At 40.0% G+C, this 21,491-nt stretch overlaps 1 protein-coding gene across 3 annotated transcripts in view; it reads left to right on the top strand.

Annotated features, from left to right (window-relative positions):
• Positions 1-568: 568 nt before the first annotated feature.
• SLC12A2 (solute carrier family 12 member 2) overlaps positions 569-21,491 on the top strand; it is a 67,033-nt gene continuing 46,110 nt past the window's right edge. Inside the window, exons 1-2 of one of the 3 annotated variants that reach the window (XM_080636671.1) lie at positions 569-1,329; positions 19,526-19,645. In XM_080636671.1, coding sequence (XP_080492797.1) covers positions 757-1,329; positions 19,526-19,645 — 693 coding nt within the window. In that variant the 5' untranslated portion in view covers positions 569-756. Of the gene's footprint in view, positions 1,330-9,635; positions 11,904-19,525; positions 19,646-21,491 lie in introns of those variants that run through there. The other 2 variants (XM_080636670.1, XM_080636672.1) reach the window with 2 other exon arrangements.

The raw sequence follows: 21,491 nt of genomic DNA, 5'->3' as shown, positions 1-21,491 counted from the left end.
GCGCTGCCGGCGGGCCGGGAAGCCGCTCTCGCGGCCGCTGCCAGGAGCGGGCGGAGCTTAGGGAGCAGGCAGCGCCGGCAGCTCTCCGCATCTCGCCTTCGCCCGAGCAGGGAAGCGAGCGGGAGCGGCGAGGCGGCACTGGCCGTTCCGCATCCAAGTTCCTGCCGCCACCAAGAGGGGATCAGGTGGAGGGACTAGCCGGCGGAGGCCAGCAGGAGGAGGGCAGTGGGGGCCGTTTCCTTCCGCGGCTCCACCGCCCCACACAGCCGCGTGCCCCGCGCAGCTACCTCCCGCTGCAGCTCCGGTGGGCTCGCCCGACGCGGCCGCTCCTCCGCGCGCGGCGCCGTCAGGGCGGCTGGCGACTCTTTCGCGTAGCGGGCGCGCTTAGGGGTGGGCGAGCGGGAGCACGAAGGCGGCGAGGACCGGTGCGGAGCAGCAGGGCGGCGGTGGGGACGGGTGCCACTGAGGCAGCGCGCGGGGTTGGGACAGGGGCGGGAAGGGGGGGGGGGGGGCGTTAGCCGCACCGGCAGCATCATCACCTGGCGCTGCAGCAGGGGGCGGGGCGTGCGCGTCGCCAGGCGTTGTGTGCGGCGCGCTGCAGCCCCGGGCGCTGGTTGGTGGTTTAAAGCAGCGGAGCTGCGGCCGCGAGGGGTGGTCAGATCGTTGGGGCTGTTGCCGCGCGCAGTGTTCGGTTGGCGAGAAGAGAGAAAAGAGAAGAGGGGAGAGGGAAAAGGAAAGAGAGAGAGAGGGAGAGGTATGGAGGACAGACAGCAGCAGGACCAGCCGCCGGCCGGCCTCGCCGTGATGGGGGCTGCAAGCGATGAGCGGTGCTCGGAGGACGGCAGGGATGGGGCTGGTCGCGAAACTCTGGGCAGACCACTGGGTCCCACGCCGAGTCAGAGCCGCTTCCAGGTGGACCTGGTGGCCGAGGGCGCCGGCCGCCCGGCCGAGGAGCTCCGCAAGGCGAGCGGGGAAAGCGGCGCGGCGGTGAAAGGCAGTGAGGAAGCCAAAGGCAGGTTTCGGGTGAACTTCGTAGACCCGTCGGCTAGTGACGAGAGCCCCGGCGAGCCGGGGGGCGGCAGTTCGGAGGGCGGCAATGTCAGTTTTCAGAACGGTGGCGACACTGTGATGAGCGAGGGCAGCCTGCACTCCGGCGGTCACCACCACTACTACTATGATACCCACACCAACACCTACTACTTGCGCACCTTCGGCCACAACACCATGGACGCCGTACCCCGAATCGACTACTATCGCCACACGGCCGCCGACCTGGGCGAGAAGCTCATCCGGCCCAGTCTGGCCGAGCTGCACGATGAGCTGGATAAGGTAAGCGCCCGCTGCGTACCCCCGGGTACTCCCCACCCTTCTCTCGGCCGTCTCCATGCAGGGCGGTCGCGGCCTAGGACCCCGCGTTGTGCCCCAGCGGGGCCGTGCGGGTCCTCCGCGCGCGCCGGCAGCGGTGGGAGGATAATGCGAAAAGCGCTGTGAGCCTCGAGGAGGCGCAAACAGTGCGAATGCATCGGATCGCCTGCGCCTGCATCGTGGGTTTTTTTCGTCAGTTTTTTTTCATGGCGCAGTGAGGTTCTCCCTGCTTCCCCCCCCCCCCCCCCCCCGTATGTTTTTGTGATATGGGGCTGGTGGTGAGAGGTAGCTGCAGCTGTAGGCTTTCGGGGTAAATGTTTTTTTTTAATAACAGGGAGAGAGGATGTGTTCCAGACACAGCAGTTTTCCACTTATGGTCCATATCGCCTTCGGATAGAGAATTAAGAAGTCTGCGAGAGGTATTAGTCAGGGAAGGGGAATGAAAATGTTTGGACGAGATGCTAAAACCCCCAAGCAATAGAGGAGGATTCACTTGCTTTTGCTAGTGACAAGAGGTTTGTCTTCCAGCCAGCTGAAAACGCTTGCCTCGCCCTGCACAGGCAGTGCCGAACCAAAGCGCCTTCTGGCGGGATGCTGGGGGCTGCACAGATAACGGCTGAGACTCCTTGTCCCCCTTAAGATCCTCAACGAGTTTTTCTGCCGTGCTGAGCAGCCCTGCATGTGAGAGCGTCATGAGCAGGGCTTCAGAAATTTTGAAGCTGCTCGTGTCAAGGTTTTTCTGTTTTGGACTAGCTAGTATGTTACTGGAGACGCTACACTGAAAGCTTATTTGCATCATAGGCTGTCTTTATTAAAAGTCAAGCTTTACCTGTACCTGGAAGTAATTTGATGTATTTTTTAGATTGTTATTAAACTATCATGACTAAACAAAAGCCAGATCAAGCGATTGCAATGCTGCTTTCTTGCTGTCTTAAAATTGCCTCTTGGTGTATGGCTGTGCTCAAAGAAGCCTGTGCCCTAGTGGGTTTTTCTGCTGGGTTTAGGGAAATGAACAAACATGTGGGCCACATCCTACAGTGTTTACAGAACTTTTTTCATCCTGCCTTTCGCTCGTTATAGGTTGTGTTCTATGAGAAAATATATGCTTCATTGGGACTCTCCAGTTTCACACCATTTTTACACAGATCAGTACGTTTGCACTGATCTGTGGGGGTTTCGTGGGGTTTCTGTATGCTGATTCTTCAAGTGTGTGTTTTCAAACTCTTCATGTATTCTGATAGAAATAATTGGTGTGCTATAAAGATACTTCCTTGCAACATCTGAGGTTAAATATGAGAATACTTACTGTGACAGCAAATTACTCTTGCCTTTCAGGTCCCCTGCTGATGGAGTTAAATGGTGTTCTGTAGTCTGTTTCTAAGTTAGCATGGAATGGAAGTTGGCAATTACCGTCTTGTGCATGAAGTTAGATATGCTTTAAATAAACTACGTAATACATGTGAAAACACACTTTCCTCCCTCCCCCCCCCTTCCCGGTTTCTGATGCCTGGCCAATAGTGGGATGATCAGATTGCTAGATACTATTCTCTGAATTTTTAAGCTTGGCAGATAGGGTTTTGGTGTGTTTATATTGCCGCAGCCAAGAAAGCTCTTTATGGCACCTTTAAGACATTTCAGTGTGGAATCTAACTTAATCTGGAGCTATAGTTTGTAAATCTTTTTCATAAAGAAGAAAAGCATGACAAGCAATTTTGTCTGTACATTGTGGCATAGAGGAGCTGTAGATGACCTAATTGCAAGATCATTAGCAGAACAGTTTCACTGTAAGCATTAATTAACTCAAATTCTTAATGTCTTCAATGTAATGAATTTGAGAATCTGCAGTGTGATTGGTGTGTATGTGAAGATTTTTTCTTTTTTGATTTTTCTTAGAAAACAGTTATGTCCTGTCTGCTATGCCCCCCAAAAGATGGGGGATGTCATGCTTACTTTTGGTTACATTGTCTATTATACTTAAGTATTAATGTAAAAAAACTGTCCTGGTATAAACTTCAGAAGTTAGGTTGAAGTTCTACATAGTAACTCAGTTGTTTTGTCACAGGATGTTAATTCTGAAGGTAATTAATGTATTAGCAAGCATTTAGGCTTATATGAAGAAGGGAAGCAATTTTTTTTTACTTAAGACTTAGAACAGCTTGCAAGATGAAGTTGAGAACACAGAAGCTTTTAATAAGGGTATGTCATGCATACTGATAGCATTGAATACCTACGTTTTTCCCGACCTCTGGAGTATAAGATGCACGCTGTCTGTGATTGTTCCTGATTTCTGGCCACAGAATGATGATAACTTTTAAATCATGATGGAGCCATGCTTTCATATGCAGAATGTTCACAAAGCTGTTGTGCTTTTTTCCACGGTGTTTCAGGGGGTTTATTGTCTCTGTTCCCAAAGTGACATTTGGTTCCCGCTGACTAACAGTAGTGATCTTTACTGTTGAATAATACTATGCATTAAAGAAGATATTTCAGTGACTTTTAAGAAGTTGAAAAAAATCACTCTTCAGCTATGTTTTTTGTACTAACTTAATTTGTACAGCATGTATGTCAAAGACTTTGGAGGGCAGCTGGTGTAAACATCCAAGTATAGTTTCATAAAATCTGCACTTAAGTAAAGACCTATTGTTATGTACCTGTTTCTTGACCCACTACATCAAGGTTAGCAGTTACTTTATGTTAAGACTGATCAAAAAATATGTTCACCAGCAGTGTGGTTCACTGCTTTGAACGCAGCAGTTTCTTCTTGAAGTTAAAGTTTGCGCTATTTGCAAACTGGTCACAGCCTAGAAAGCCAACCATGCCCTGAGCCGCATCAAAAGGAGCATGACCAGCAGGTTGAAGGAGGTGATGACCCTCAGCGCTGCTCTCATGAGACCCCACTTGGAGTGTTGTGTACGTTTCTGGTGTCCTCAACATAAGAAGGACATGGCGCTGTTGAAGCAAGTCGAGAGGAGGGACAAAAGGATAATAAGGGGCCTGAAAGACTTCTTGTTTGAAGGAAGGCTGAGAAAGTTGGAGCTGTTCAGCCTGGAGAAGAGAAGGCTACATGGAGACCTCATAGCAGCCTTCCAGTATCTGAAGGGGACCTACAATTATGCTGGGGAGGAGCTGTTCATCAGGGACTGTAGTGATAGGACAAGGGGCAACAAATTGAAACTTAAACAGACGAAGTTCAGGTTAGATATGAGGAAGAAGTTCTTTATTGTGAGGGTGGTGAGGCAGTGGAACAGGCTGCCTAAAGAAGTGGTAAATGCTCCATGCCTGGCAGTGTTCAGGGCCAGGTTGAACAGAGCTTTGGGCGACATGGTCTAGTGTGAGGCGTCCCTATTTGTGGCAGGGGGGTTGAAACTAGGGCCAATCCTAACCATTGTATGATTCTATTTTTTTTTTTTTTCCCACTTTTAAAATGTTGTGAGGCAGTGTTACAGTAATGTTGATGCTGGTGCCAATTACAGAACAGAGGGTTTTTTTTTTTTTCCTTAGTTTTTTTTACAAGCCTCAGATGTTTAATGCTGCTGATCCTGTTCTCGTAGAAAAGTACTTGTTGGAGACACATATGTGTTCCTCCACATATGTGTACAGAAGGGGTTTTTTTTGTTTGTGTTTTTTTTTTTTTTGTTTGTTTGTTTGTTTTTTGTTTTTTGTTTTTTTTTTGTAACAAGAGTTTGTCTTGCTGCCTTGGTAGAATGTTTCATGTGGTCGTTTCAAGAGAGGTTTTCATAGTAGAAAAGAAAGGGCTTGTTCTTGAAACTGGCTGTGGAAGCATAGCTGCGTGATGCTGCAGTACAAGTGGATGAATTGCATGCTACTGATCTCGATCTGTCATGTTAAATTTCAAGTTAGGGGTCTTGTCTTCATACATCATTGGCTGCACATAGCCAGGTGATCGGTCTGTTGTTTACCCAGTAGGTGTTCATTAATCTTGCTTTGCTTTAGAGAGTTGATGAAGGGAATTTGGTAATGATGTTACAGTTGCTAATCTTGTTAGGTAAGGCAATGCTTTGTAGAAGCACTAGTCTCCAGAGATGGAGAAGTGAGAAGATAGTTACTAACAAAGAAGTGGGAGGGAAACTACGTACCATGATAGGTAGGGTTTTGTTGCAGCCCTGTCCCCTCCCTGCTTGAGGGGGTCTACCTTCCTTCAGATAGTAGGAACATTGAAAGTGTCCTAGCCTTCCTTAAATTTTTTTAGCTTCTTTTAGGAATATCTGTTTTACTTTGGTCACCTATCTGTGTAAGCAAAGCTGTAGCCTGTAGAAGACATTGCATCTGCTTTTGCCTTCCTCAGTGCAAAAAATTACCATGCTGTATCACCATAGCTGTTACGGTTCTGGAAGGTGAATATTTCTAAAGTATTCGAAATTGGACAGTGTTTTAGTAATCCACTGCTATGCATTAATGTGTCTTTTTTTTCAGTATAGCATTGTCTTAATTGGGGAGTTCATTCTTTTTTGAAGAATAAGCTTCAATATGTGAATGATTCTGATTTGGTATATCTTTTGTGCAGTCATTTACAGCTATGGTAAGTAGATGTCATGTGAACGAAGCCCTCTGCTGGTAGCGTTGTTCTGTTGTTTGTTAAATACTGAGAGAGCTAGTTGGTTCCCTTAGCAGGCTAGAAGGTAGTAATCTTGGAGGAAGATCTTAACACCACCACCATTCTACTAAAATTAAAAACAAAAACAGCAACAGCAAAAACCCCCATACCGTTCCCCCTCCACCCCAAAAAAACAACAAAAAAAACCCAAGCCAAACCAAAAACCCAAAAAACCCAAAACAAAACCCAAAGGCATTCAAAAGTATTGCTTCCTCCCACACAGAAATCCATGCACCTGTCCTCTGAATTTGGAGACAGAAGAAAGAAAGAAAACATTACTGATAGTTTTGATGCTGACTTGAGGGTGGTTTTGTTTTATTTTATTGAAGTTGGATGGCTGGGTTTTTTTTGGCTGTCTGGCTTTGATTTGTAATTTTCTTGAGCACTGCAGTTTTTCCTCTTATGTAATAAATTAAAATGTTTAACTTAAGCACAGTGAAAAGGCTGCATGTGGCACTGCTTTTTAACAAAGAACATTTTCTCTTGAAAATATTGACTGCTGCACCTCTTGACAGTTGTTTATATCCCCTTCCACACCTCTTCTTAGTTTGTACCTGCTCAGTTTATTAAGAAAACAAGTTAGCTGATCATGTTATGTAAGGTCTGTCTTTAAAAACTCCTTACTCCTCTCTCCGTCACTGGAACACTGAGACCCACTTGCAGGTAGTTTTTGCTACCTTGCTGAATCTTGTTTACAATCATTGAGTCTTAGTTCTTGAATCAATGTGATTTTAATTCAGATAGCTTTTTTTCCTCTTGCTCTCCTTTATATTTGTAAGCATAACTAGAATATTCTTTCTGAATTTTGTTGTATTTAAGTAAACCAAGAAAAACTCTCTTAGTCTTGATTTCTGTGGTCTTGGACATCCTAGAAGCTTTTAATTTATAGCTGTTCTTCTCCATCACTCTTGAAAAGCAGTGAGCTTAGTACAGCTGTACTCAGGTGAGGCTTTATTAACATCATGTATAGTGATGTTTTTATGCTTTTTCAATTTGTGTGGAGAACCCTAAGTTTGTTTGTCCTGATACCCCACCTAATTACTGACATCCTCAGCAAGGGGAAAAAAGTAATACACCACTCTACTTGCAGTGGTAAGTTGTATCAGGCCTCCAGGGTCTGTATCTTGTAAGGACCAAGTGGTTTTGGTACTTTTGTATTGCTTGATGCTTGAATTTCTCTTACCTAGTCTTTGTGGTAAGTCTTTAGTCCAAAACACCTATGGAATACTGAACTTTAAACTGTCTTCAACAAACTGCTAATATTGTTCTCTTTACTTTGTTTTTCTTTATTGTTCTAGAGAAGCTGGAAATAACTGAGTGTTATTAACAGATTGTAGTTTGGCAGCAGAAGTGTGGGCTAATGCTGAAAGGGGTAAACTTTTGTGCTCTCCAGTGGTGATTGTATTTTTGAGTTGGATCTGGGAACTGATGTGGTTTACAGGAAGAACTACCCCCACTCTGCAACTGCAGAGTCTTGTGCTGGATGTGCTGAGTCAGTTCCTTGATCAAATGCACCAGAGTGTTTTGACTGCACAGTCATATCAATAACAGAATTTTTGAGCATGCACCCTAATATACGTGTATTAATATATTATAAAGTAATTGCATGTATTACTGTGTTAATATTGTGTATGGAAAAAAAGAAGGATGAGGTAAAGATGAAATAAAGTATGAAGATTTCTGAAAGTGTTTATTAACAAGAAGGTTTTTCTTCCTACGCTCCCAATGGGCTTCTGCTTGAAGACTGCTGCAATGCACTGTGAGTGCCTTGAGTGCTCATGTCAGAAGAAAAGGCATTGTGATTCACCACAAGAGTGGAACCAAGGAAGAAGGGAGGAAGTGCCTGTTCAGAGGTGTTTTTTTAATAAACTAGTCTTAGCTGGCATACTGTTAGTGACTAGTTAAAGACCAGAGCCTGGAAGCATAGTAATAACTTCTTTCTGGAACTGATTAAAGATGAAGGTGCAGCAGAATTTATCTTCAGATTAACTTTTTTCGCTTTAGATACTGCATTTGATTGGATCTCAAATGATTCTCATTCTTGAAGAACATTCTTGCAGAGGAAGAGGTTGGCAAGATCAGTATCTTGGAGTAATTCAAAACAGTGTACTACATCTTCTGTTGCATCCTTCAGTTTTTTTTCCAAAAGCCCCGTGTAATATTCATTCATGGGCAACCACAAATGCATTTGCCTCCTCTGCTTGGTGTAGGTAATAGCAATCACAATATGGTCATTTGATCACTACTAAAATTTTTTCAAACAGTTGACTTAGAATTGTTTTCCTTTCAGTTTTTTGGAAGCTGTCCAGTTCTTGCAGCTTGAGTGCATGGAATGTCTTTGATTTATTTCTACACTTCAGTATGCCGATTAGGCTGAAGAAACTTTGAAGTTTCTTTTTATCCATTAAAAACTAAAATGCATTGGCTGTGACTGATAAACTTAACTGACTTAAGGGTGCAATGATTTAAAAAAAAAAATAAAAAATTACTAAAATTCCTTTTTTAACAAGGAAGCTTTTCTTGCGTCTTCATTTTGCTAGTTAACTTTCCTTCTTCAATTAAGCTGCTTGTATTATGGATCATACAGTTGTTTTTAATTTGAAGAAAATAGCAATGTCTGTTTCAGCTGTAAAGAAACTGTTATGTTAGGTTTATTTCAGCTGATTCTGAGGATTTACATGGTAAAGAGACTTCTAAGGCTATTATGAATAATACTGCTATTGAGCTGTAAGCAATTTGGCAGCTTTCTGAACATAGTGCTGTGCCAATGCAAGTGCCAACAGATGTACAAGCTCTGCTCAGTGATGGCTCAGGGGATGTGCCTGTAGCTGTATGCATCACTTCATGTCATGATGTTAAAAATATCAGCACTGCTTAATTGAGTTTTAAGATTATTTCAGAGGGCTGTTTAGTCTGTAAGACAGTAGGTTAAATAATATTTTCCATGAATTCACTACATATAGAACTAGACTTCTGTATGAAGTTCTGTGAAGGTTGCTGCTGCATAGTGTGGTATGCTTGCTCTACATCCCCACATCTCTTGAATGAAAAGTGCATAACCCTTGCAGAAGTATACGAAAACTGAAAGATGTCAAGAGCAAAAATGCTTCAAATTAACCTTTTTTTGAGGTGGGGTGATCTAGTGTGAAGATGATGTGGGAATTTGCTGTGGTGAAAACAAGTTCTTCAGCAAGACTGAAATGGATTCTCTTTTGAAGTTATTTACAGAACACTGTATTGAGAATCATAAAATGGTATGGGTTGAAGAGGCCTTAAAAGATCATCTAGTTCTACCCTCCCCTGCCATGGACAGGGACACCTTCCACTAGACCAGGTTGCTCAAAGCCCCGTCCAGCCTGGCTTTGAACATTTCCAGGGATGGGGCAGCCGCAACTTTTCTGGGCAGCCTGTGCCAGTGTCTCACTGCCCTCACTTTCTCAGACTACACTAGAGTAAGCACAACTTCTAGGCAAGAGGCTTGCTAATACGATTTAATTCAGTTCTTATGTGATCAAAATGCTGCATCTCCTCTCCGGAGACAAAAAATTCTATGAAACACTTAGAAGATCTCTAACCATTACACATGTATCAAGATTATGTTTTTCAAATAATTAAGTGAAAACTGCCTGTGTTAAGAGACTGGATCTGTTTTCCTGAGAAGTGTGAGTTCTCTTCATGCCAATGGATATCAAAAAGAATACGACTATCCATGGACAGTAATGAATAATTACTGTAATAATCATTCACAGTACAGTGAGTGGTTCTTCTGGAGAAGGATCAAATAAAGTGGTGCAGTGGGGAAATTAAAATTCGGTTCTGGAGAGAGCAGGAAAGGAACAGTGCGTGAAAAGTGGAAATGAGGTGTATTTTTGAAGAGTGGATTAGACTACAGGTGTTTCTTCCTTTCAGGCTGGATGGCTTGGTTTCCCCTTTTTTGTGACTACATGCAAATGGTGCAATTTCCTGTTAACTAAAAAAAGTGGAGAGACTGGCAAAGTGTTGGGTGCTTTGATTTTGGGTGGGTTTTTTTTGTGGATGTTCTGTGTGGGGTTTTTTTGTTGTTGTTTTTTTTTTTTTTTTTTTTTTTGTGGTGGGTTTTTTGTTATTTGGGGTTTGGGTTTTTTGGTGTTTTTTGTTTTGTTTTTTTTTTTTGTTTTGTTTGGTTTTGGGTTTTTTTTGTTCTTTGTTTTTGTTTTGGTTGGTTTTTGTTTTATTTCATTTTGTTTGTTTTTTTTTTCTTTGTTGTGACAGAACTTGTTGACTGTTCCTTGACAGGAAGGCCTGATGCCTACAGTATTTCTGGGAGTCCAGGACATAGGCGTTGTTGATCTCCCATGGAGTAGCCACACTTCATAGCTGCTGAACAGAGGTCTTTTCTCATTTGTCTCTATTCTCATGATCAGCTTGCCCAGGGTATTCATATAATCCTGTGCTTATGGAGGGATGTATGAATCAAGGTGTGAAGATGTAGTTTATCTTGATGCTTTTGCAGATTGATCGTGTTTTTTAGGTAATGTTTTTGTTATGGAGGGGAAAAAAAATATTTATGTTTCTGATAGGATACTGTTCTTGCATACCTGCTAATGTCAACAAAACTAATACTGTGACATGTGTAAAAACTACTTGAAAGGATTCCATCTGGTCACACTTTCCTGGCTGCAAGCTTTCAAATTTCAGCATTTATGTAGCTATCTAGACTTAAGTGCTTTCTTCCGGAGCTTTTCTTCTGTAAGTACTGCTAGTCCTTCTCTGTTAGGGATGCAAAGACTTGATCCTAAACTTCCTATGCTGATGTTATGACAACGAGATCAAATGGTGTTGACACTGTCACTGTTTCCAGAGGCACTTATTGGTAATTACCTTGAGAAAGGCTTTATTTTGATACGATGCTTAGGAAAGCATTCAAACTTTTTTTTTGCTTGTTAAAGGGCTGAAACCCCAAAATTCCTGGTGATGCCATGGAGAAAGCAGGTAGAGGAAGGGGGAGATTATTCTTTGAATATTATGCAGTGTTTTGATGCCTGGATTATTTAAGTGACATGGGAAGTTAGTGGCTGTGGGATACTGCTATGACAATCAAATTAATTAAAATCACTCAAAGACCAGATTATGTCAATTTTCACCAGTTAAAGTACTCCTAAGTGAGGGCAGTTTTGCTGTTGCTTCATTTCTGAATTGATGCTAAACCTTTTCCTTCAAGCAAGTCCACCAGACTGGAGTTTCTTACCCATCCCATATTAGAAAGGGGAGGATCACAACAGCCTCCTTAAAGAGAAAAGTTCATAGACTTCATGTGGTTAGTTGCTTAGAGATCACTCAGAAAAATTGTATGCATGTAAGAGGTTAAGTGGTGGTGAGCTTTATAAACAACGCTGCTATTTGTCCTATGTAAATATACTACCATGCAAGAACAGCGATTTTCTCCTAAGCTGAAATCAATTGCCAGAGTAAGTTTCTTGCTTAATAGTCTTGCCTGCCGGGATAATGGATCATGCAACTTGTAAGAGTTGGAAGGAAGAATGAATGATTTTTTTTTTTTTTATTATTCCTTTAAAAAGATTAAAGTAAAAATGGCGTTTAAAATCAGAATATATATAAGCAAAAATGTTACTTAATTTTTCTGTTCAAAAGCATTATTGAGTTGTAAAACACTGAAATACAAGATGATGGCAGAGACGTAGCTGGCTAATTCTTCAGTTGACATGTTAATTGTAACTATAAATTTCTTCTGCTTAAAATTGCTGTAATCAAAATACAAAATACTTTAATTTTAGTGTAAGATAACATTACTGTTCTGTGTTTGATGCAATCTCACTGGAAGTGGATGCCAAAAGCATTTGCTGCTATATTTTATATTTGTAATTGTAGGCAATGTAATATAGCCAAAGCGCTGAAGTTTTTGTCTCTTGACTGCGAACCTGAGGTGAGTAACCAATGGTTGAAACTGTTCATGTTTGATTCCACAAAATCCCAAGTTTTAAAAACAGATCTGAGTAATTTTATCTCTTGTTGCTGTAAGTAACTGCTGGGTGCCATTTAACTGGGTTAGTAGGTGGTTTTAGATTATGATTGTGAAGATACTGGAACCAGAGTATAGTAGCAGCTTTTCACATGTGCTTCAAACAGGAAGTGGGAATTTTAAATTCTATTAGCAAATTTGCTGTAATTGCTGTTTTAAAACGAAGCAGTAAGGTACCTAATATGATTGCTGAATTTTCTTAACTGCTATCAACAACTAGTCATTGCACAATGACCAGCAATGTTTCCTGAAAATGTGTGGGTTTTGAGTTTGTTCTTTAAAGAAAGCACTAAGAAGGTGTTTAGGCAGAGTTGAAATCTCTTGAATGTGTCTTCTGTCATGTTTTCTTTTGATGCCTGACTGAGTTCCCATTGGTGGTAGATTTCCCATCTAACTGCTGAAAAACCTTTACACCTGAATCTGTGTTACTAACTTAACAAGTTTATTTTTAACTAACAAATTATCAGGAGTTTGTGAAGTGCTCTAAGTATCTGTGGAAGCTACTCTCTTTATGTCTTGAAGTGAAAGGTAACTGTGTTTGTTTGGATTATCAACCTGTTTGAGGTACCAAAGATTCAGACTATTAATCTGCTCTAAGATGTAAATAAGTGATGTAATTAGGACATAAAATTGATAACCTAATTTCAGGCTTGGAATTCACTCTTTCAGTGCTCTTTCGTCACAATGAGGGCTATTACAAAGCATTTATTGTGAGTTGGGCATGCTAGTTCTTAGTTCCCATACTAACTCATGATAACCCTATTGCCATCCTTACTCCAGCAGAGGATTCATGAGGAGGGACTAGAATGGCATGCAGTATTTGACGGTCATGTGTACTGCAGATTTTTATTTTTTTTTAATTCAAAGAATTTTTTTTCTGGTTTTATAATAATTTCAGCTGTTGTTGTGTAACAAGGTGATGGTTTTCTGAAAACCTTTAGGATAGGCCAGAAAGAGTTCTTTCAAAACTAGTGGGAGATGTAGAAGGCATGTGGGTTTTTTCCTTATTACTTTACTTTCATAGCAGCTGAGTTTCAGTTGTGTTAGTTTCCAGTTCCTAGGTCTAACAAGATACATCTGTATTGTTTGATAGGTGTAAATAGCAAATTGCCTGTCTTAAGAAGTAACTGTTCCAGTAAGGTAAATATCAATATCCATACTGCATAGCTCTGGGATTCTAATGGGAGGCTTAAGTAAATGGTTGGCATAAATGAAATCAGTGAGAGTATCTAAAAAAACTTTAGGTTTAGCACTTCTGAGACAGATCAGTGTAGAGAAGAAAATAGCTGTCTGTCAGAAAAAGTATTGCTAGTGTTAATAATTTACAAATTGTAAATTCCATATCAGTACTGACAGTTCTTTAAAAGCGTTATGTAGACAAAGATACTAAAAAAGTTACTACCTACAGTACTAACTCTGTCTTTAGAGGTGTTTATTTCCCTTAAACCAAAACACAAAGCATACAAGCCCCACTTGAAAACTCAGACCTGGCAGATTTTTTTTCAAACTTAGTATTAAAACTTGCTGTGGTTTGTTATTAGTCTACAGGGCAAAGTTAACAACAGCATCTCAGGCATTTTCAGCAGTGGTTATTTGAAAAAATGGTTACAAACAATAGTGTCACCAGATCAAGTTAAAGTCTGGTGAGAGCTTCTTTTTCTTATCACATATGTAAGTACTGAAATACTTCGTATTCTCAATCAGACAATCAAATCGGAGATTTTCTTGATAAAAGGGTTAATCGCAGGACTTATATGTGCCTGGACAACAATATGCTTAAAACCATTCAATAGAGATTTAGATGTTTTGGAAAGGAAACTCAGTGCTTTTGATTTCTTTCACCACTGGTTAGATAAAAGCATTAAAACGTAAAATAACCAGCTTATCAAAGCTGACCCTTAGGCACAGACTGGGAATTTTATGACTGCAAGTATTAGAATGCTACAAAAGCAGTGTTTAAAGAACAGATGTGTTCGGTAGAGTTTAGTGTCCTACAGTCAACATTTAAGAGCTGGTTTATTCTTGGGTAGTACAGGATCACACTTAAATATATTTATACCAGTGCAAACTGTTTGCAAAAGTTGTCTCTGTTCATCAGAGGTAAACACCTATGTCAGCAGGATTATTCTGTGCAGTTATTTCATGCATACAATACATAGCACTTTTTAAGCCTTTTATCAAAATAATTTGAAATGTGAGGTGAGGTAGGAAGAATCCAGAAGTCCCTTACAGAAGGGAAAGCGTAAGGCTTGTTCATGCAAGAAAAGATTTGTAGTCTTGAAAAATCAAGGGAAGTGTTGGCATCTTCTCGGGTAAAACATTCACTAATTCTGCTGTTGTTTTAACTTTATCACTTTTATTTTATCCGCGCTCTGGCTAAAGTATGTTAGAAAAGCAAAAAACACATGGAAGAAGAGCTTTTGACATTTATATTTTAAGCTATATTAACTCTGAAAATCTTTTGTACTGTCAAGTTTTGTACTTAAGTAGCCTTAGTCTTAACTCTGTGCAGCTATAGAGTTGCTGCACAGTATGAGTATTAATCTCTCTAAGTAACAATTCTTCCAGTGTTGAGACAGCTGCCATGCTACATCTGGATCAGTATGTGTTAATGGTTGCTTCCTTCCACAAAAAATAATTTCTTAAAAATGGCAATGCCAATAAAGTTAGTATTTGGGAAATGGTAACGATTAATTGTTATGGTAACGATTAATTGTTATGGTAACAATTAATTGTTATGGTATTAGTGCACAGCTTGGCAGTAATGCTGTAAGATCCAGTGAAGAAGTGCAGAAGATGTGTCAAGTCTCTCGCCCTTGTGAAAAAGGGTTCCACTGTCCATGGTGATTACTGCAGGCATCTCTAACCTCAAAGCTTCCAGCAGGTAAAAGCATGATCCTGTTGAGGCTTTGACTGTAGGTGGTAAGGAAAGAGACCCATTGCTGTACAGAATTGTTTTGTAGTTATATCTGTTGGTGAAAGACAGTTCTCAGGTGGTTTCCCTTTCTGTCCTCAGTAAGCATATTAAATAATGTGATCACCATGCTCAGTATCAGAATATGTAATTACAAAGCAGTTTTAAATGTAAGCTGCTGTTCTCTTGATTAAATGTAGCGGAATGCCATGTTTATATTTCCTTGCAGAAACTGGAGGTTGGAAAGATAGGGGTCTTGATTCGCTTTAACATCTTGATAGTGCTAGGTACTTAAAACAGGTTCGGTACTGTATCCTGCTAAGACAAGAAAAAGTACTGTTGTGCACTCTTTCTAAAGAATTTGTACAAGGAGAAGCCCTCATACTGTATGGCATGTACTAAACCTGTAACTGGTCAAGCTTGAGAGATGGAGAAAGAGATGTTAAATGCTCAAGTGCTTTTTTGGCCTTCTCTCTTTGCACAAGAGTAATGACAATTGGAATGATTAGCTAAAGAAGTTGCTACTTGGGACATGCCAAATCAGGCAAACCGCAAAGAAAGCAGTCTGCCTGAAGAAGCATCATGTAATCTTAAAACCAGACTTGTTGGTTGTCCTGTCCTTGGGCTGGGGCTTCCTTGTTGTAGTACTTGAAAAGAAGCAAGAGCAGAAGAGTTCGTATGTGTTTATTCTGGTACTGCCTCATATAGTTCAATACAGTTTGAGTATGTTGCGTTTAAGATGGGCTCTAGGTAAGTTCAGCACAAATAAACGTTCTGCATAGCATTCTCTAGTGTCAAGAATTCTCAATAAAACTAAATAGCCATTTTTACCCATGAGAAACTTCAGTGTGTGAGTGTATTTCTATCTGTGTGAAAAATCTCAGATCTCTTCTGGCTAACAAATCTTTTCTTATTACTAATCCAGTTCTAATAAGTGTGGAGGCTATTCACAATTGGCACAAATAACTTATTGTCATGATGCATTACTGGAGATGAAATAGTAGACTATCTGTACTTTTCAGTGCACTGTGATACAGCAATGGAAATTTGTGTGTAGGAACAGAGTTTAAGTGTTTCTTGGCTAAATTCCTGTCAGTGTATGATAGAATTATCAGCATGCTAATGTGTCTTATTTTTCCTTTAACAGTGCAAGTAAACACCATAACTGAGTGTTCTTTGGAGTGATTGGATAAAAGACTATTTTGATACAAAGTTGTGTTGACAAGAGCATTTTTGATCTGAATGCTAAAACTGTTTCTTTCCCCTTTTGTCACACCCCCTCCAAATCCACAATGCATTAGTGTGTTTTACTGCTTATGAAGATCTTACCATACATGTGTTGCAGTTGTAAAATAGTGCTAGTGCAGTTTTTTCCATTCAGTATGTGACTTGAGTAGAAGCATTGTTTCCTCATAAGCACAAGCATGAAAAATACTATTCCTGCTTGATTTGCAGCTGAGACCACAGTGGTGCTTTAAATCTCGCATTAAAGGGATGAACTTGGAATTGTATGGAATACTTTTGTGCCCACACTGTAATATCTGTTCTCACTGTTTATTAGGCACCCACTGACACGGATAACCACCAGTAACCTTCCAGTTATTACATATTGCGTGTGCTTCAAAATATTCTTCTAGGAAGTATTGCATGGTGTGGAGAGACAAGACAAACAGAACAAAACTTTCTTGTGTTCACAGTGTGCATATCTTGGACCTGATCTGGTAACTGATAACTCAAAATTTGCAAGCCTTTATCTCCTTTCCAGAATACAGCAGGCTGAGCTATTGGCTCATTTGAGCACTACAGTAAAATACCTAGCTGTCACAAGATGGTGGAGTTTGGAAGTGACCTCTGGAGGCCAATGTGTGCAGGTGCTACCAGTACCTGGCCAGCCATGGTAATGTGCTGAAGAATGCAATTGTCTCTTAACACTAGATGGTAGGATAGTCTCCACCTTCTCATAAAACCTAATGGTGCAGGTTTCTTCTAGCCCTTCCTTGATCTTCCCTGACCTGTCTTTTCAAAGAACAATTCTTTCTTACTAAAGACATGGCATGCCTTTTTGTTGGCAGGTTTCTTGGCCAAAGCATAAAATGTACTTAGATAATATAAATATAAATCCCTTTATGAAATGTTTTAAAATTGAATTTGTTCCAAGTATAATGTGATGCTCTTCTGTGAGAAGTGAAGATAGATTTTATATGAAGGAATAATAACACACAATTACACCGTTGCATCCTTGGTTGGAGGATCTGTTGTCATGGTTGTGAACATCTTTGTTAACCTGTTTTTTTTTTTTAATGTATCTTTTTTCTTCCCAACTACTGATGGTGGGTGGGGAGAAGTAAGGAGAAACTTATCATCAGTACTGCTGGAAACAGCAGAAACCTTGATAAGGGAGATTTTAATACCTAGAGACAGTTTAAAGGTTTATTCTTGCATTTCTAGGAAAGAATTTCTAGGCTTACTCTTTTTTGTTGTGATTTTAAGGTGTGTCTGAATTAGGTGAGGAGCCTGATTAGAGGTCTTTGCATTTCCTCAGTTCCTGTTTAGGCAGGTTAGCCTAGGCTCAGCAAGTGAGTGGCTTGTGGCTGTATCTATTAAATTAAAACTAGTTAATTAGTGTTACTCTTCTTGAAATAGAGGTGCTAGAATTCGTTCTGTATAAAATCTTAAATGTAGCAGCAAGGTTACTTCGGTCCTCTGTTGTGATGTTCTTGCCACTCTAGATGGATTACACACCACTTCTTTCTTGATTTGTTTTGTGTGTCTGTGAACACAAGTAATCAGCAGATCAGTATATTCATTGATCAAAGGCTGTGCAAATCCCTTGAGGTTACAACCATTAGTTCTCCTCTATCCCAAAGAGCTGCAGTGCAGCAGACTGGGTAATTCTGTGTTACGTTTCTTTTTTGTCCTCTGTTTAACGTATGTAATGTGTGATGTACATGTGTGTATATATATATATATACACACACATGTGCATATAAAAATATACAGATGTATACAACACGTATATCTAATCACTTTGGGAGACAAGAAACATATTATTTAAGAAACCTATCTCAGAAAGGTAACAGTCTGGAAACCAATTGTGATTCTGCCTACTGGTATAAAGCTTATGCCATGCAGGACCTCCAGATGTGTTGCAGGTGCACTTGTTTTTAAGCCTATTTCGTAATGCACAGTCATTGAGAAGCACTGATGTGAATCTGTGCTAATGACCTTTGGATAAGGTTGAGATAATCAGATTATTTTTTTCAGTCTGTTTCGTATGTTTACTGCTGATTGTGAGGGGATATGGGTGACACCCTTCAGAATGACTGTTTATAAATACTTCCTCTGGACTTTATGCTGAAGATATATTTGGTGTTAATGTATTAGGAAGAGGACCAATTTAATAAAGTATCTCACATTAAACTTTCTTACTGTGTGCATTCAGCATGAAGCATGCTTCTTGAAAGCATAAATTGGGTCCAGACTATTTTGTGTGTTACTTAGTGAATGGGAGTTTTGCCATTAACCTCATTGGGATTGAACCTCTAATTGCTTAAGTGTTGTCTAAGACCTCTGGGATGCGGGCTGCTTTACCAATACTGCTTGAGCTGGTTTGTTGAATAGTATTCTTCAAATTCAGTGTCTTTCTAGTATGTTCACTTTTTATACTTGTTGCCTTGGGTAAGTAACAAACTTTGCTTAGAGTGTTGCCTGCAGATGTGTTTCAGCAAGTGTAGGAAATCGAGTTTATATGTTCAGATGTTAGCCTGACTTGGCAAAAAACCGCTGCTGCTTCAAAAGTAAGCATGTGACATTATGTATGTGCGCACACTTCTATTGCATGCAGATTGTATTGTTTACACACACACACACACACACGTTTATTTTAATATATGTCAAACAGTTAAGATATCTGCATTGTAAGGCTGAGAGTTTAATTTTAAAGGAAATCCGCAGTTGGTCTTTATCCATGAACCTGATGGTTACTGCATCTGCTATCCTTCATTTTAAACAAGGAAGAGTGTTTGGGAAAGAGACTTACCTTCCCTCCTTCTACTGAAATGTCACCCTCCTTTCTAGCAGCATCACCTTACAATGAATGGTAGAATAGTTTGCCAGGAAGTGAATAATTTATTTCCGGAAAAATCGATCAAATAACAGCAAAGTCTAAACTACAGCAAATGCTATAGCTGAGACCAGTAACTCGTGATAGAACAGTATACACTTTTAGATTAAGAAGTAAAGCCTCCTGTGCTATACAAGTCACTTCATTTGAAATTTTGTAGGATTTTTTTCTAAAAGACCTCATTTTTGTTTCTTAGTGCTGGAGAGCTGATTCTTAAAAATATTTATTATTCTGACTGCTAACGGATTGCCCTGAGTGAAGCAGAATACCTAAATCTTCTGTGTAAGTTTGTTTTGCATACCCTGAAATCTCTGAGGTGTCTCATGCAGGGAATGGAAAAGAAAAGCTTAAAACTTCCGCTGTGTCATTCTTTAACTTTTCGGTTTGGACAAGTAGATGAATTTTTTTACAATATATTAAATGCCCACTTTACTCTGTTAATCACATAAAAGATTTTTTTTTTTCTAATATTCTTTTTTTTTCCCGAAGGAGCCCTTTGAAGATGGCTATGCAAATGGTGATGAAGGCACACCAGCTGGGGAAGCTACTGCCTCTTACACACCTGATAGCAAAGGAGTGGTCAAATTTGGCTGGATAAAAGGTGTATTGGTAAGTTTGGTTATTGTACTTCAGTTTCTTACAGATTTGATCTTTCTATTAGCCTTCTTTTTTTGAGAGGGATTGTGATAGTGCTGTATAAAGAAAAGATTACGTGTATGAGAGATGTGAAAAATGCCATAAATTTGGGTAGGGTTTCTCGTACTGAATTTTAAGGAAATGAATACTTCAGGACTTAAGTTTTCAAGTTATCAATGGCTTCTTAGCACTGGTTTTGTGATTTTGAAGTTCCATAATTTCCAAGAAGGAAAAAGATTATGTAAGTATTCATATGTAGTAGAAAATACAAATCTTAAGTGACAGAGGCAAATGGAGTGAATACACTTCATATGTGGTCACCTTGGATCTGTAAGGGTTTGGATTAACGTGTTAGAAAACTTGATTTGTATTTGTTTTACTTCACAGAAACAAAAAATAATGTGTTGAGCAGAGTACCTGCCAGTATCTGGCAAAACTTGACCCAGATTAAGTATTTAAATTTTGTTGAACCTGGTACAGTAATCTTCTCCTAAGGTGTGGAAGTCTTAATACTGAACAGTATAGTCATGGTGGAAAAAACCCAAGTCTGCCCCCATCTGGAATAGTGAAAAATTAAAGGTGATGTGGGTGATTTTATGACAAGTGTATATTAACTTATTTTTCGTACTTTGGCAAGGAGAAACCATGATTAATATGTACTCTCCAAAGCTGAAAGAATTTATAGTGATGGTTGCAAGTGCAACAGTTGATTAAAATATGCTGAACTTGGGCATTCAAAATATCTAGCTTTAGTTCAGCAGTCTTCCACTGTGTAATAGCAACTTCCTTAAAAGTCTTGAAGTAGCCATATTCATTCATATGGGAGAAGGAGAGTGCCTGTAGTAGCTGTGAAACGAGTATGACAGGCTTCTACTGGGCTACCCCAACCGAGGTCAGAGTTGATCATTTTGAAGCAGATATGAAGCTGACTTTGAATGTCTCCAAACCCAAATCCTCTATTGGGTTATTTTTGTAAGCAACAACTCAAAGTATTAAAAAGAGTTATGGGATAAAAGTTGCTGGCCATCTTATTCCAAAGTATATTTAAAAGTTTCAAGGCGAATGATCTCTTTTTCAGTGGTTTGAAAGTTGCAGTTAGTATTTTCTAGTAGGTGTAAGCTGCCTGGGTGAATATCTTCGCCTCAGGTGATGTACATTTTGTGGAAGATGTCTTAGATCTCTGAGAACTTTTTACTTTTGTGCTTCGGAGAGTCCTTGGCTCGCTTCTAGTCCTAATGGCCATCAAACTTTTTGTAGGATGGATACTGTACTCTTCAGTTAAAAGAGTCCTAAGTTGTGTTGGTAGTCTTCTGTCTAGATTCTGTACAGTGTAAAGTATTTTAATGAGGACTAAGAATTTAGAATGCAAAGATCAAAAAATACACGCTACCACCACCATTCTATTGGTGCACAGCTGTTTTGTAAGATTAAAAAAAAAAAGTTGTAGGACTGGAAGGTGTGGTGGGTGCTTGTTTTATAAAAAAAGAAGAATGAATTATTTAATGGGGTATTGGTTTAGTGCAGTTTCGGGAGGGTGTTTTTGGGAGATCTGAAGTGGGGTTGTATACCTCATTCTCTAGATTTTACGGTCTTATTTGTAGTCATATTCTACGGTATAAATTTTGGATCCTGAAGCTTGGGGGTCTAAATTTTTATTTGGTTAAGACATACTACAATTGTCAAATACTGAAGTATTGTAAATTATCTGTGTTCAAGGTAATATATTTTTATTCATCTTCAGGTTCCCTTTTTTTTTTTTTTAACCAAACCATGTCTAATTAAAAAAAAAAAAGACCAAAAACCACGCTCAAAACAGCAA

The sequence above is a fragment of the Psittacula echo genome, assembly GCF_963264785.1.
Source record: "Psittacula echo genome assembly, chromosome: Z".
NCBI classification, from domain to species: domain Eukaryota; kingdom Metazoa; phylum Chordata; class Aves; order Psittaciformes; family Psittacidae; genus Psittacula; species Psittacula echo.
This window is presented reverse-complemented; position numbering and strand designations above follow the sequence as displayed.